Genomic DNA, 14,703 nt, shown 5'->3' on the forward strand with positions numbered 1-14,703 from the left:
TATGTTATGGAATTTCCAGTGGTGGTTCTCTCTTGAACTGTGGTCTTCTTTTATAGCATGAAAAATCAATGAAGTGTATTGCTAACCAAGTAACGATTTAATGTTTCTTTTTGAGAATTAAATTTTCTAATTTAATAAGCACAAGTCTCAAAATTTGAGGAAGTGGTTGAAGGTTCTTATTTTATTATTTTCTTTACCAATTCTTCTTATACTATATATTTTGGTTGCGTTTGCCCGGCGCCAAACATTGTTTAAGACTTGAAAAGGCAAATGATTAATTAAATAAATTAATTCATGTTTGTCCAAGACTTGAAAGACATACGTAAGCACTTAGCTATACTCTACTTTGACTCATCTCCCCGAGATTATCTCAAAGGTTATGCTACTCTAAAGATTTCATGTACAAGAAATTTCTTATAGGGGTTTCGAATTTGAGTTATGTGAATGAAGAAATTTATATCGGGAGTACTTTTTCCTTTAACAATGTGTATATAAATTAGCCGGGTAAATGAATACCACATACATGAGTCTTCCAAAAAAAAGGAAGAACAAATTCTACATATTATAATAGGAATATATATATCTTTTGTGGTACAAAATGCAGGGGCAGATCCCGTCCTTTGGTACTAGGTTCAATTGAACCCAATATTTTCATTGCAAAATATAAATCTAAGTGTAAAAATTCAATAAAATTGTAACAAATAGTAGATACAAACACATAACTTTAAAAAAATAATAAGCTCAATTTTAAAAACCCATTATTTAGGTTTCAGACTCTCATTGTGATACTAGCTTGGATTCTCGGAGATTTTTTTTTTTTTTGGTAATATTTGCTAATTTTGCGGAAGTTTAGTTGGTTGAAGGAGCTCTTTTGAATGTTGTAATGCACCACCTAGTAGGTTGATGGAAGTATCTTCCTTCTGTGTATTGATATCTATGTAAAGTATGCAACATTTTGACTAAAATTTACAGTAATATATTCCAGTAGCTCTTTTGAATATTATAATGTACCCCTAAGATGAGTACAAGTTGAACTACATTTTAACTATAATTTTAGCATTCAGATATTCCCTTTTTTTGCAAATTCATTGCTCATAATAGTCCCAAAAGTTAAATGTCAAGAAAACATCTATCTAAAATATTGTTGGAATATCAAACAACATAAACTACAGTTTTTTCTAAAGGTAAAGTCCACTGGGCTTGAGCCTAGGGTTTGTTTTCATAAATAAGAAAATATAAAGTACAACAATGGAGGGGACATAAACTTTACCTCCAGAAGAAAGTTTGATGTACACTTAGTCATCCAAACATGACAACCAGGTGCACCCTTAGAGCTATGTGAAGTTAAAACTATGATGGGCTACCAATTGTCTATCCAACATTGATAGGCACTTGGGTAAACAAAAGTATTGTGAAGTGTTGCTCCCAAACGCACACACAAGTATACATTTTCAACAAGTAATATAGGATTGTAAGTCCAGATATCGTACCCACAGGGACTTGTGATTAACTATCAACTAAATTAAATGAAATAATTAATCTATTCAAGCAAATCCTAAAGTATGAATATTTAGCTAAAACTAATCTAGAATAACAAACTAAGAGATTAGAGAAAACAACGACAAGCTTAAAGACGAATTCAATGGGAGAGAATATTCTAGAGCTATGAGTTAGCTAACAACCCCGTTGAATTTTCCACTTAAATCGTCTAATTAATTTATCTGGTTTATTGGTTGACAGGGTTAATATTGCTCGTAGCCTTCTCTCGAAGTACAACTCGCCTATTCAAGCCAATCTAACGCTTATATTCCTATAGAATTAGAATTAACAAGAACGCATTAATAATTCCCGTATAGTAACCAAGCAAGGCGATTAGGTATATTCCTATCCTAACCCCAAATTCGCCCCCTCAGAGTATAGATCTTGTTCTACTCAATCTTATATGCAATCTAGAATTCCCTCTCTCGAGTTTAATCCTAGATTCTTAGATAGTATTCAATTGGTGATCAAACAATCAAAATAAGGTGAGGGACCAGGGTCAATACTGACCTGGGGCTCTTGAGAGGACCCCTGAGTTGGATCCTCCGAGGAGGGATCAGGTCCTTCATGAGGAACCCCAGTAGTATGATCATGTGCCGATTGAGCAACATGCACAAGTGCTCCACCCTCTACCACGATCCTAGACTCTTGCCCCTGAGTCTCAGACTCAACCTTACTTTCTTCAGCAATAACCCCTTCACCAGTTATGGACATCATGTTCTCTTATTGCTTCTCTCTCTTGTACACCTATGGAAAACTCAGGAGAGGAATGAGTGTTACCTGTGGACACAAGCTCTGGAACAGTCTTTGTTGAGTCAACATTCTCAGAACCATCAGTTTGATCTACCTTTGACCCTTCTTCCACAGGAGAACTTGAAATTTCTTGATTTTCTTCTTTGTTAGCAGTACTTTTTTCATCCCCCTTTTTCGGCAAAACACAAGGAGAGCTCGGGGCTATAAACCTTTTAGGAGTCAGGATTTTGTGACTCCTATGAGAACCATAACTTGATTGGGTAGGGGAGGAGATGGAGTGTGGGTGGGTGACTCTGCTCTAGGGTTTTGGCTAGTGGTGGTGTCACTAGGGGCACTTGAGGTTTCGTGATTTTCAGCCATGGAGAGGAGTGATGAGTTGAGAAGCAGAGATGGGTAGTTTGAAAGGGAGAAAGAAGAAGGAAGGTTTTAGTGTTTGATGTGAGGAGATTTGACAGTGATGGATGCATTTAAGATTGATGAGGGACCGGTTAGGAAAATGCGCCAATTTTGGGAGTCAGATCAATTTCTAACGGGTGAGACATTTGGGTTCAAGAGACGCAAAGAAAAGAAACTAACACACTGATGATGTGGCATTTGTTTTAACCATTCAAAATTGTACATGAGAGAATAGAGAAACTACTAACCTGTGTCAGGAGAACCTGGTTCCCTAACTAATCTTGCATTTGTAAGCTTTGCTTTTTTACTAGGGTATTGCATCAACTGCCTATTTGTTCTGTAATCACCATGTGTGTCTACCTATAACGGTATAGAGGTGAGTTAGACTTTGCTAAAAAACACTTTTTAGCTAACTTTACCAAAACATTTCTTTCATAGCCAATCATTAAGGAACCAGATTCTCAATTGGGTTTTATCAACCCCAGTGCCAGGCAATTTTTCTCTAAGTGTTCTCTGCTCTGGGCTTTGATAAATATATCTGCAATTTTATCTTCAGTGCTATATAATTTCATGCATATAAGCCTTTTCTTCAACATTGTCTCTGAGAAAATGATGATGTACATCAAAGTGCTTGGTCCTCTTATGTTGAACTGGATTTTTTGCCATGTTGAGTGCACTTGTATTATCACATAAGAGAGGCACACAATTTGAGAACACTCCAAAGTCTTCCAACTACTACTTGATCTACAGTAGTTGAGCACAGCAAGAGGCAACTGCTACATATTCTGCTTTTGCAGTTGAGAGTGCCATTGAGTTCTGCTTTCTTGTACTCCATGAGATTAGGCAAGAACCCATGAAATGTTCCATTCCAGACGTGCTTTTCCTGTCCACCAGATATCCTGCATAATCAGCATCAACATACCCATTAAGGTCAAAGCTGTCACCTAAGGGATAGTAGAGAGCCAGGTCCTGCGTTCCTTTGAGATATCTCAATATTCTCTTGACAACCTTAAGATGAGATTCCTTTGTATTGGATTGAAACCTTGCACAAAGACCCACGCTGAAAACAATATCTAGTCTGCTTGCAGTGAGATACATGAGCAATCCTATGATCCCTCTATACATGGTCTGATTTACAGGGGAACCATGTTTATCCATGTCTAGACGGGTAGCTGTGGCAATATGAGTGTCAATGACTTTTGATGCTTCTAAGTCAAACCTTTTCAGCAGCTCCTTGATGTACTTCTGCCGACTTATCAATGTTCCCTTATGAGATTTCTTCACTTGAAGTCCTAGGAAGAAATTAAATTCTCCCATCATACTCATCTCGAACTCACTCCCCATGCGTTTTGCAAATTCTTCACAAAGAGAGTCCGTTGTGGCTCCAAAAATAATATCATCAACATATACCTTAACAATGAGCAGGTTCCTCCCTCGTTTCTTTAGAAAGAGAGTATTGTCAAGTTTCCCTCTTATAAAGCCATTTTCTAGAAGGAATTTTGACAACCTTTCATACCAAGCCCGGGAGCCTGATTTAGCCCGTACAATGCCTTATCCAGTTTGAACATATGCTCTGGATGCTCGTCATACTCAAATCCAGGAGGCTGCTTGACATAGACTTCTTCTTTCAGATAGCCATTTAGAAATGCACTTTTGACATCCATTTGAAATAGTGTGAACTCCATATGAGATGCAAAGGCAATAAGAATTCTAATGGCTTTCATTTGAGTTACTGGAGCAAATGTTTCATCATAATCGATCACTTATTCCTGATTGTAGCCTTGAACTACAAGCCTTGCCTTGTTTCTTGTTGTATTTCCAAACTTATCAAGTTTGTTCCTGAATACCCACATGGTTCCTATGATAGTTTGATCTGCAGGTCGAGGGACCAAGTGCCACACCTTGTTTTTTTCAAATTGATGCAGCTCCTATTGCATGGCTGTGATCCAATCTACATCTTTCAACGCTTCTTTGATATTTTTGGGCTCTATTTGGGAAAGAAAGGCTGAAAAGGCACGTAAGTTTCTTGCTTTTGATCTGGTTTGAACTCTTGAGTCAAGAGGGGTGATTATGTTGGTAAGTGGATGTGAGCTTTTGTGCTTCCAATTTGGTACCTGAATCTCATTAGTAGAAGACTCAGGTATGTCTGACTGCGGTTCTTGGGCGCTTCTTACTTCAGCAAGTTGAGTACCTTGGACTGCATCAATAACTCTATTTTCAGCTTCAGTTAGTGTGATCATGGAACCAGGTTCCTCTCCAATTGATGGAGGTGCACCTGCATCATCTTCACTGGATTCCTTTACATTACTCATCATGTTTGTTTTTTCATTTTCCATGTCAATAACTTCTCTTGGAACAGATAAGGGTTCTCCATCTCGATCAACATGTCTGTTTTTCTCACAGGAAAGGTGAGATTCATCAAAGATCATATGTATACTTTCCTCAACACATTGAGTCCTTTTGTTGTACACTTTGTATGCTTTGCTTTGAGATGAGTATTCCAGAAAGATTCCTTCATCACTTTTGGCATTGAATTTTCCAAGAGCTTCCTTTACATTGTTGAGAACAAAGCATTTACACCCAAAAATCCTTAGATGTGTCATCTTGGGCTTTCTTCTATTCAGCAATTCATATGGAGTTTCGTTTAGAATGGACCTGATCATGCACCTGTTCACCAAGTAGCAAGCAGTGTTGACAGCTCCTGCCTAGAAATTCTTTGCAATCCCACTGTCAATCAATAATGTTCTTGCCATGTTTTCAAGAGTTCTATTCTTCCTCTCCACAACACCATTTTGTTGAGGTGTTCTTGGAGTTGAGAAATTGTGAGTGATACCATTTTCAGTATAGAACTCATCAAATTTGGCATTGTCAAACTCTGTCCCATGATCAGACCTGATGCAAGCTACCTTATTGCCCATCTTCACTTGGATATTTTTGACGAAAGCAACAAACACTTCAAAGGTTTCATCCTTGGTTTTGAGAAACAAGGTCAGGTGAATCTGGAGTAGTCATCAACTATCACAAAGATATACTTCTTTCCTCCTTTGTTTGGCTCCTTCATAGGTCCACATAGATCCATGTGAAGGAGATCAAGTGGCCTTGAAGTACTGACTTCCTTTTTGGGCTTGAATGAGGATATGACTTACTTTCCTTTTACACATGCGTCACACACCTTGTGATCCTTGAAGCTTGATTTGGGCAGACTATAAACCAGGTCCTTCCTGACTAATTTGTTCAGCAATGTGAAGCTTGCATGACCCAGCCTCCTATGCCATAGTTCAGCATTATCATCTACGACGCTTAGACAACTGAGATCACCATTTTGTAGAGACTCAAATGAGCAACATAGACATTTTTGTATCTTTTTGCTACTAGCACCATCTCACCAATCACTAGGTTTGTGATTGTACAAATTTTTGACACAAATTCCACCTTGTTTCCGTTGTCACAGATCTGGGAAACACTTAGTAAGTTGTACTTCAACCCGTTCACTTAGTACATATTTTTGATTGAGTGTGAGAGAAACTTCCCAATCCTTCCAACTCCTAAAATGTATCCTTTCTTTCATTTCCAAAGGATACACTCCCTCCTTACAGGGCCTTAAGTGAAAGGAAATCATTTGTACTTCCAGTCATATGCTTTGAGCAGCCACTATCCATGTACCATTGTAGGCTGCTTCCTTTCACTATTCCCTACACAAGAAAATCAGGAGTTAGACTTAGAAACCCAAACTAGTTTGAGTCCCTTGTAATGAGGAAAAGGGTTAATGAGGGATCTTCTGGTCTATGCAGGCATCATGTGTTTTTTATATGAAAGACCAGGTTCTCGACCAGTAGTTACTTTTCTAGTAAAGGATTGGTTTTTCTGCTGTGACTGAAATCTGTCCTTACAGTTTTCTTTAAAGTGCCCATTTTTACCGCAGTGGGTGCAAAACCAATTGTCAGGTACAATAACGTACTTGCTATGAGGGTTGTAGGGAATCTTTTCCCTTTGAAACCCAATTTCCTGCCAGTTTCCCCCATTGTTGGTGTACATGGCAGTGATAGCATCAGAGGTCCAGGTCCATTTGAGTGACTTTTAAAGATTACTCTTTACTTTGCCTAGTTCTTCCTGAAGTTGTTTGTTTTTCTCAAGCTCAGCACACAAACTAGACTTCACTGAATTTAACTCACTTTCAAGCTTAATGTGTGCCTCATTTTCAATTTCCTTTCCCTTTTAAGAATTTTCAAGCCTACTCTCCATTTTAAGTTCTCCAATTGTTTCCTTCAAGTCCATTACCACCACTAATAGGTCATCTATTTCATGCTCAAGGTTAGTAATTCTCTCAACTAAGACTTCTTTTATCCTTTTTACACACTCAATGGTTTCTTTTAGGTCCACCACAACAACCATTAGATCATCTCTTTCATGTACTATATTTGCAATTTTTTCACTAAGGCATTCTTCTCTTTCTTCAGTTTCTCAATTGTTTTCTTTAAATGAACTACAACGACTACTAGGTCATCTCTGGTCTGTTCTACTTCTCCTAACTCTACAGTTAAATCATCTTTATCATTTATAAGACTATGATAAGCATCAATTAACACATTTGCTAATGACATGAATTTTTTAGGAGAGTAAGATTTCAGATTTCTCTGAACATCCAAGAAATTTTCCTCATCATCGCCGTCATCTTCATTATCATCAGACTGAGCAATCAAGGCAAAGATTGAATCATACTCAGTTGCTTCACTTTCCACAGCCATCATTGAACTATGACCATGATCACTTTCTTCTTTAGATTCGCTGGAGGAGTATCCCCATGCAGCAAGAGCTTGCTTTACAACATTGTCAACGACATTCTTTCTCTTGAAGCGTTTATCAGGAATCGGGGTTCCTCTTGGTTGCTTTGTCAAAGTTATTTTTGTACTGATCTTACTTTAGGAGAGGAAAATCCTTGATGAAGTATCCTGGCTTGCCACATTTATGACAGAGGTCATAATTCTTTGGCTTGCTAGAACTTCCCCTTTTTGGAATGCCTCCATTCCTGCGAACCATCTTCTGGAATTGTCTTGTCAAGTAAGCCATATCGCCATCCTTACCACTTGAATCATTGTTGTCCGTCTTGAGGATCATGTTCTTATCCCCCGTGGGCTCTCTTATTTCATTGTCCTTCTTCTTCTTCTTCTTCTTCTTCTTCTTCTTCTTCTTCTTCTTCTTCTTCTTCTTCATTTCATATATTTTCATATTGTCGACAAGCTCATCAATGGTTAGCTCCTGCAAGTCCTTTGCCTTTGTAATAGCATTCATTTTGCTTTCCCAAGAACTGGACAACACACTAAGGATTTTTCTGACAAGCTTGTTTCTTGGAGTGATTTCACCAAGAGAGTGAAGCTCATTAATGATAGAGGTGAACCGAGTATGCATATCTTGGATGGATTCATCATCTTTCATCCTAAAGAGCACGTATTCAGTTATGAGAATGTCGATCTTGGATTATTTCACCTGTGTTGTTCCTTCATGAGCTGTCTGAAGGGCTTCCCAAATTTCATTGGCTTTCTGACATGCTAATATACAATTGTATTCGTTCGGACCAATGCCAAAAATAAAAAATTTCTTTGCATGAAAATTCTTTACTACTGCCTTTCGATCAACGTCATTGAATTCTTTCCTTGTCTTGGGAATGGCTACAACTAGGCCGCCAAGATTCTTGGTAGGAACAAAGTGTCCATCAAAGATAACATTCCATTAGCTCTGAATCTTCAGCCATGATGAAGTCATGCATTCTAGCCTTCCACCATCCATAATATTGTCCGTTGAACCTTGGTGGTCTGTAAGTAGACTGGCCTTCTTCTAAGTTTGGCGGAGCAACTATGAGGATCCTTTCTAGGTGTTAACCTGATAGAAAGAACCTACTCTAATACCAATTGATAGAATTTAAGGGTCCACCAAACTCTATAGAGAACCAGGTTCTCTATCAGTTTCAATAGAGAACCAAGTTCTCTATCAGTTTCAATAGAACACACGCATACTATAATAAGTAAATGACAAGAGGAGTTTTACGTGGAAAATTCCCAGCTCAACGAGATTAAAAACCACGGCCTACCCTTGTAGGATTTCAACTTCACTACTGAGCAACTTTCAGATTACAACCTATGCAACCTAAAATATCTCTTAATCTCTCACTAACTTGTAATACTTTATTACAAGCCACTTTGTAAGAACTCTATTACAAAGACTTTACAACTTGACTAGCTCTAGCCAAGACTCAAACACAAGGGTTTAAAAATTACAAAGGGTTTTCTATAGAATTCTTCTAAATAAGATAAGTATGAATTACAATTGAAGAACTATTATAAAGTTACAACTCAACTAAGGACATACAATGGCTTGATGTGGGGAACTGGTCCGTAGTAGTGTTGTTCTTTGTTCTTGATGCACTTGAGAATTGTTTGCTTGATTATCAATGACCGTAGGGTGCTTAAGTAAATTCTCTAAGTATTTAAGTTATTTGTCTTACCTTCCTTGATGTTAATAATACATTTGTGACATCACTTGGATGATGTAAGAAAGGTAGGTAAAAGACACTCCCCATAAAGTTGACTTCTGCACTATTTCTGCACTGTAGCTTGTGCAGCAACTTTATAACTGGGGCAGTTGACTTGTTCAGTTTCCTCGGGAAATAGTAGCTATATGTTCCCTCTATTGTTCCTCTAACTCTGAAGAGTTGAAGCATATCCTAAACTGGAACCTTTTGATCTTAAGGTCTTGAGAATATGTAACAGGTTCCTTATCTGATTCTTGACAATAAGTTTGTTAGATCATCAAAACATAAAACAAGGTACTTGTAACCTATCAGAAATAGTAATCAAATTAATGAAAATAAAGAAAAGCATGTACATACAACTAATTTGTACCCTTTTTTATTATGGCTAACTTGCTAGCAGTTAGAACATGTCATGCTTTCCTGCATCTCTTTGATGCTTTCCTGCATTGATCTTTTTTCTTGGTTCATTTTGTCCTTTGGTCTACCAGACATTGGTTTTACTTCAGGTGACTTTGTTGATGGGTTCTTTGATCCAGGCCACATCTTCATATTGGGGATTGGTTGAATGAAGTACTTGTACGCATTTAAGTATGTATTTTTCTGTATCAATGCTCAATAAGACCCTTGTAAAAATTAAAAATGAAACAGGTCAAGAATGCGTAGATACATAATAAAAAACTAATAGGCAAAATATTTAATATAGTACCTTTTATATATCTGTCATTACTATTAATCCATCTCTATACCAAGCTTCAACTCCTGAATGAGATGGCTTAAGAACCAACTCCAAGAATATTTAGTTTTTTGGTCAATGACTGTCAGGCTATTGGGTACATTTGCTTGTTCTCATTCTTTCCAATAGCAAGTAACAATTCTCCCTTACAAGCCCCTTTCAAAAAATAACCATAGGGTTACCTCCTACAACCTTCTAATGACCCCTTCTTCAATGTATCAAAAGATACATAAAAATAACATACATAGAAATACTTGAATAATTATCTTTAGGGACTGCCTCATTACCAGTTCTGACCCAACAAAAAGTCACATGATTTGTTCTCGTAATGATATCAGAGTAGTCCAATAGCTTTGAAAACTCAAGAGCCCGGTCACCCATGAACTTACAAATAACACTAATTTTCTTCTTATAACCGATTAATCTTTCCACCTATAAATGCCACTCTTTTCTTATTATTTCTTGCAGCTCCTCTAATGTTAGGTTGAGAGATTATTTTGTCCTTGAATTTTCTAGTAATATATTTGGCTGAACATATCTTGTTCATGTTCTTTGTATTACATTTATGGGCAGGATAGTACTTTTTTTTCGGAAAAATCTCCTAAATCTTTATCAAAACTAGCATAGATTTCTCACTTGCACAACTTTCCTTTGAATTTTGCCCTTATTTTATGTGGTTCATTGGATCTTAGAGTTAATTGAACCTTCTCCTGAATAGCATAGCTAGCCACAACTTGTCTAAAATTATTTATATTTTCAAATATCACACCTAATTCAAATAAAGTATACTTAGTTGTTCATCATACCATAACTTTCAGCTTCTTCTGGAAGGAAAATCAACACTCAATTGTGCAAGAACATCTAAGCCTTCACATCTGTATTCACTAGCATCATCAGATGAGTTAATAAAGTCTTCATCACTACCCAACTTTCCAAAAAAATCTGTTTTTCTTATCCATCCCTAAATCCTCAAATCCCTTATCTACCCCAGCTTCCCCAAGCTTCAGTTCATAAAGCATATTATATTTCCTATTTTTTGGTCTTCCATGCACTTATTTTTTATTTCCTAATAGCCTCTCTGAAAGCTCTCAATTCCTCATCAACTTTACTGTTATCAATATAAGGAATATTCTCCAAATTATCTTTTTCAAAGTCTTCATTCCCACTATTATCTTCATTATTAAGAGATTATTCTACCTCCCCTCAAACTCACTGCCTCTTTAAGGTCTCATTTTTAGCACCCTCAATCTGTGTTGCCCTATAATGCACTCCACTTTCTATATTATTTTTTTCTTGGTATATATTACCAATCAGTGGACCTACAACTTTGCCGGCAAGGACGCCATCTTTCACTATTACATGTTTTACATACATGTCAATAATGGACCAGTACTCAAGTCTTTAAAAATATTATATAGTTGGCTATCAGTTTTCAATAAAATAAGTTTAAAAGTGGTAGGGTCTTTGACATAAAAAGCTTCAATTTTATCATACCCAATATACTGTGTATATTTCATCTCGGTCTGAGACAAATGGTCTTTATCTATTATAAATAGAGCCCTAACATATAGCCTTTCAATAAACCACCACCGTGTTGAAAAGCAGCAAATATAAAGCGACTAATATGAACTAACTCTGAAAAAAGACAAGAAACAAAAGTCAAGATTTCCTACCATTTAACCGACTAAAAAGCCGAAGCTTTCCCCAAGAATATCAAAAATTCCATTTTCAAAAGCATGAAAAAGCGTTAAAAAAAGGTAGAAATATGCATACCTCTAAGAAAATGTCTCATGTTATTTTTCTTCAAGCCCCCTCTGATTGATATCGACAAATCCTTCCAACAACGACTACTTAAGACAAAAGAACGAACGCAAATTAAACACAAAAAAATAGATAACGTTCTAGTTCTTAAAGCTTTATCAATAATATTTAAGTATTTCCCCCAATGTTGAATAGATCGATGACGATGTATGTGGGAATTTGGGTTTTCAGTAAAAAGAAATTTACTGAAATGAAGCATCCGTTAACTTTCCTCTCTTTTTGTTTTCTTTTTGATTTTTATTTATCTCTTTTTTTGTTTAACCATGTGTAGTCTACGTTTTAAATTCCGATAGACTCATTTAATCATGTAGGAGCGATTGTGTCTCACACATTATTTCTTTTGGATAAGTGCACTTCTGAGACACACGTAAATCAACTTAATGAAAAAAAGCATATCCGCGAAAGTCACCCACTTAACTAGAAGATTCCTGCTTTTTGTCTATGAGAGTCTTAAACCTTCTGAAATCCGTTGCAATCTAGCAAACCTTATTTGGGATTTTGAATAAATATTGGTCTTGGCTTCATGACATTTATAGTAATTTAATGTTGGCCATATATAAAGTCAAGCAAGAAAAGAATATAAACTCCATTTTTTACGCAAGCTTAGTTGTACTACTTATAAGTGATATCATTTTATAACTTACATTACATGTACATATGAGTGATTTATGTGCTTATGCCAGCCACTATTTCATTAAATTATAGATGTGGTTTGTTTTTCTTGCTTTTTTTTTTTTCAATTCGATGAGAAAATTCATATGATTAATGATTGTATGATCACTGACCAACTAACAAATTAAAACATAACTCTTTCTCCTGTATGTGACTACCTGGGGCTAAGCTAGCTTTTCTAACAAGTAGTTTTGTTAGGATGAAGAGAATGCAGAATCTTGAGTCATTAATTCTGAACGAGTTAATCTTATATAAAAATTATTTTTTTTTCTTTTGCATTAGTATACATAATTGAATATATAAAACTCGTCCTAGATTCACAATTTTATTCTAACACATAATCTCGAAACTTCATAAATGTATGTGAATCTGTTCATTTGGGAGCGGAAGCAGAAGCTGTAGCAGCTTGAGAACGAGCTCGAAAAAAAGGAAGCAACTCATCTCTTAGAGGTAGAGATTCCTTGACTTGGCTGCAGTTAGTGTACTCATCTCTCCACTTAGAAAAATTTGGAAATTTTTCACTTGTCACTAAAACAACCCCAGAGGCTTCTTCGAAAACTCCTAGCCAAAATGCCACAAAATTTGCAGCAATATCAGCAAATCCAAATTTGTCACCCACAAAGAACTTCTTATCTTTGAGCTCATTGTCAAGAACTTTCAGCATCTCACAAACTTCCTCTTTAGCTTTTTCTTGTTCCTCCCCTTTGCGAAGAAAAGTATTCACTATTACAGTCACCTACAAAATGCTCTTAACTTAACAACAACAACGACAATACTATGTCTCAATCACAAGTTAAAGTCGACTACATACATATATAAATTCTCATTAACAATGTCACTCCTTTTAAATCCACACCGTTGCTATACTAAAATATGAACAGTATTCCAAGCTTTGTATATTTTCTTCTGACACCTAAATATGACATTATTAAATATTTCTAGAAATATAAGATCTAGGTAGACTTACTAACATCGCTAAACCATTTTCCCAACTAATTGCTACCTATATAGAGATCTTGTTTTTCATTGTGTCGTAATTTTTTTCTTCGTAAAATCTGCAGTAGATATTTCGAAATAACTTCTAAGTCTACCTTGTTCCCTTTTAACACCTCCATTGGAATGGATTTACACTTACGGATCTGTAGATCTGAAGATTGACGCATGACATGACTAAACCATCATATATGGAATTAAACATTCAAAATAACTTTTGTCTCAAATAAAAGTTTACTAACTTATGCAGATAAGATTTTACCTTATCGTCAAGGAACTTCGCCCAGAAACGAGCTAAAGATCGATCATAAGGGTCTTTAGGCAAAATGGAAGGGCCTTCAAAAGTCTCGTCAATGTATTCAAGAATGACCAGAGACTCAGAAATGGGTTTGCCATTGTGAATTAGCACTGGGATTTTCTTGTGAACAGGGTTAGATTCAAGAAGCAGAGGGCTCTTGTTTTGTAAATCTTCTTCTACTAATTCATATTTCACGCCCTTAAGCTTTAGAGCCCACTCAACTCTGTGACTAAATGGGCTATACCATAGACCCAGCAACTTCACTTGTGCCATCTCACAAACTTTGGTTCTCAATTTTTTGCTAATATACTATGTTAAATAATTTTCAGTGGTGGTTCTCTCTTGAATTTTGGTCTTCTTTTATGGAAGAAAAAAATCGATGAGGTGTCGTAGCAACCAAGTAGTAAATGATTTAATGTTTTCTTTCTTGAGAATTCAATTTTCTAATTTAATGTTACCATATTGACCGAATGCTTTTAATAAGCATAAGTCTCAAAATTTGAGGAAGTGGTTGAAGGTTCCTATTTTACTATTTCTTCATCAATTCTTCTTATACTGTCTAGGGTGTGCATTCGAATCGGTTTATCGATAAATCGAATCGATTATTTGTTATCGGTTTATCGATTTCGATTTTTCGGTTTATCGATTTCGATTTCGATTTCAAAATTTTCCTTATCGATTTATCGATTTCGATTTCGATTTTGTCCTCTTCGATTATCGGTTTATCGATAAACCGATAAGCTACAGTAAATTGTTTTTAATATTTTTTTTTTTAATTTTTTTTAATTTTTTTACCCTTATTCTGTAATACCCTTTCCTTTACCCTAAGTCTCTAACCCTATTATTTCCTGTACCACTTTTAAGGAATGATCATATTTAAAGCTCAAGGGAATGAAGTTCAAATTAATGGAAAACAGAATTAGCCGTGATAATGTATTTTGATTTTTTGTTTGTTTATACCGTTGGAGTGTT

General features: G+C 36.0%; 1 protein-coding gene across 1 annotated transcript; it reads right to left on the reverse strand.

Moving 5' to 3' along the window:
* Positions 1-12,643: 12,643 nt before the first annotated feature.
* On the reverse strand, positions 12,644-14,175 carry LOC107765621 (putative glutathione S-transferase). Its single transcript, XM_016584313.2, has 2 exons — positions 13,696-14,175; positions 12,644-13,176 (listed from the first exon to the last, which is right to left on the reverse strand). Exons 1-2 carry the CDS (start codon positions 14,002-14,004, stop codon positions 12,814-12,816), a joined length of 672 nt encoding a protein of 223 aa, XP_016439799.1. The 5' UTR covers positions 14,005-14,175; the 3' UTR covers positions 12,644-12,813.
* Between the last annotated feature and the right edge of the window lie 528 nt (positions 14,176-14,703).

Source organism: Nicotiana tabacum, chromosome 10 (assembly GCF_000715075.1).
Source record: "Nicotiana tabacum cultivar K326 chromosome 10, ASM71507v2, whole genome shotgun sequence".
Classification (NCBI taxonomy): Eukaryota; Viridiplantae; Streptophyta; class Magnoliopsida; order Solanales; family Solanaceae; genus Nicotiana; species Nicotiana tabacum.

Coding starts and splice junctions, on each gene's coding strand:
- LOC107765621 (XM_016584313.2), bottom strand. CDS start 14,004: ATGGCACAAGTGAAGTTGCTGGGTCTATGGTATAGCCCATTTAGTCAC. Junction 13,177..13,695: donor CGAAGTTCCTTGACGATAAG/GTAAAATCTTAT, acceptor AGCATTTTGTAG/GTGACTGTAATAGTGAATAC.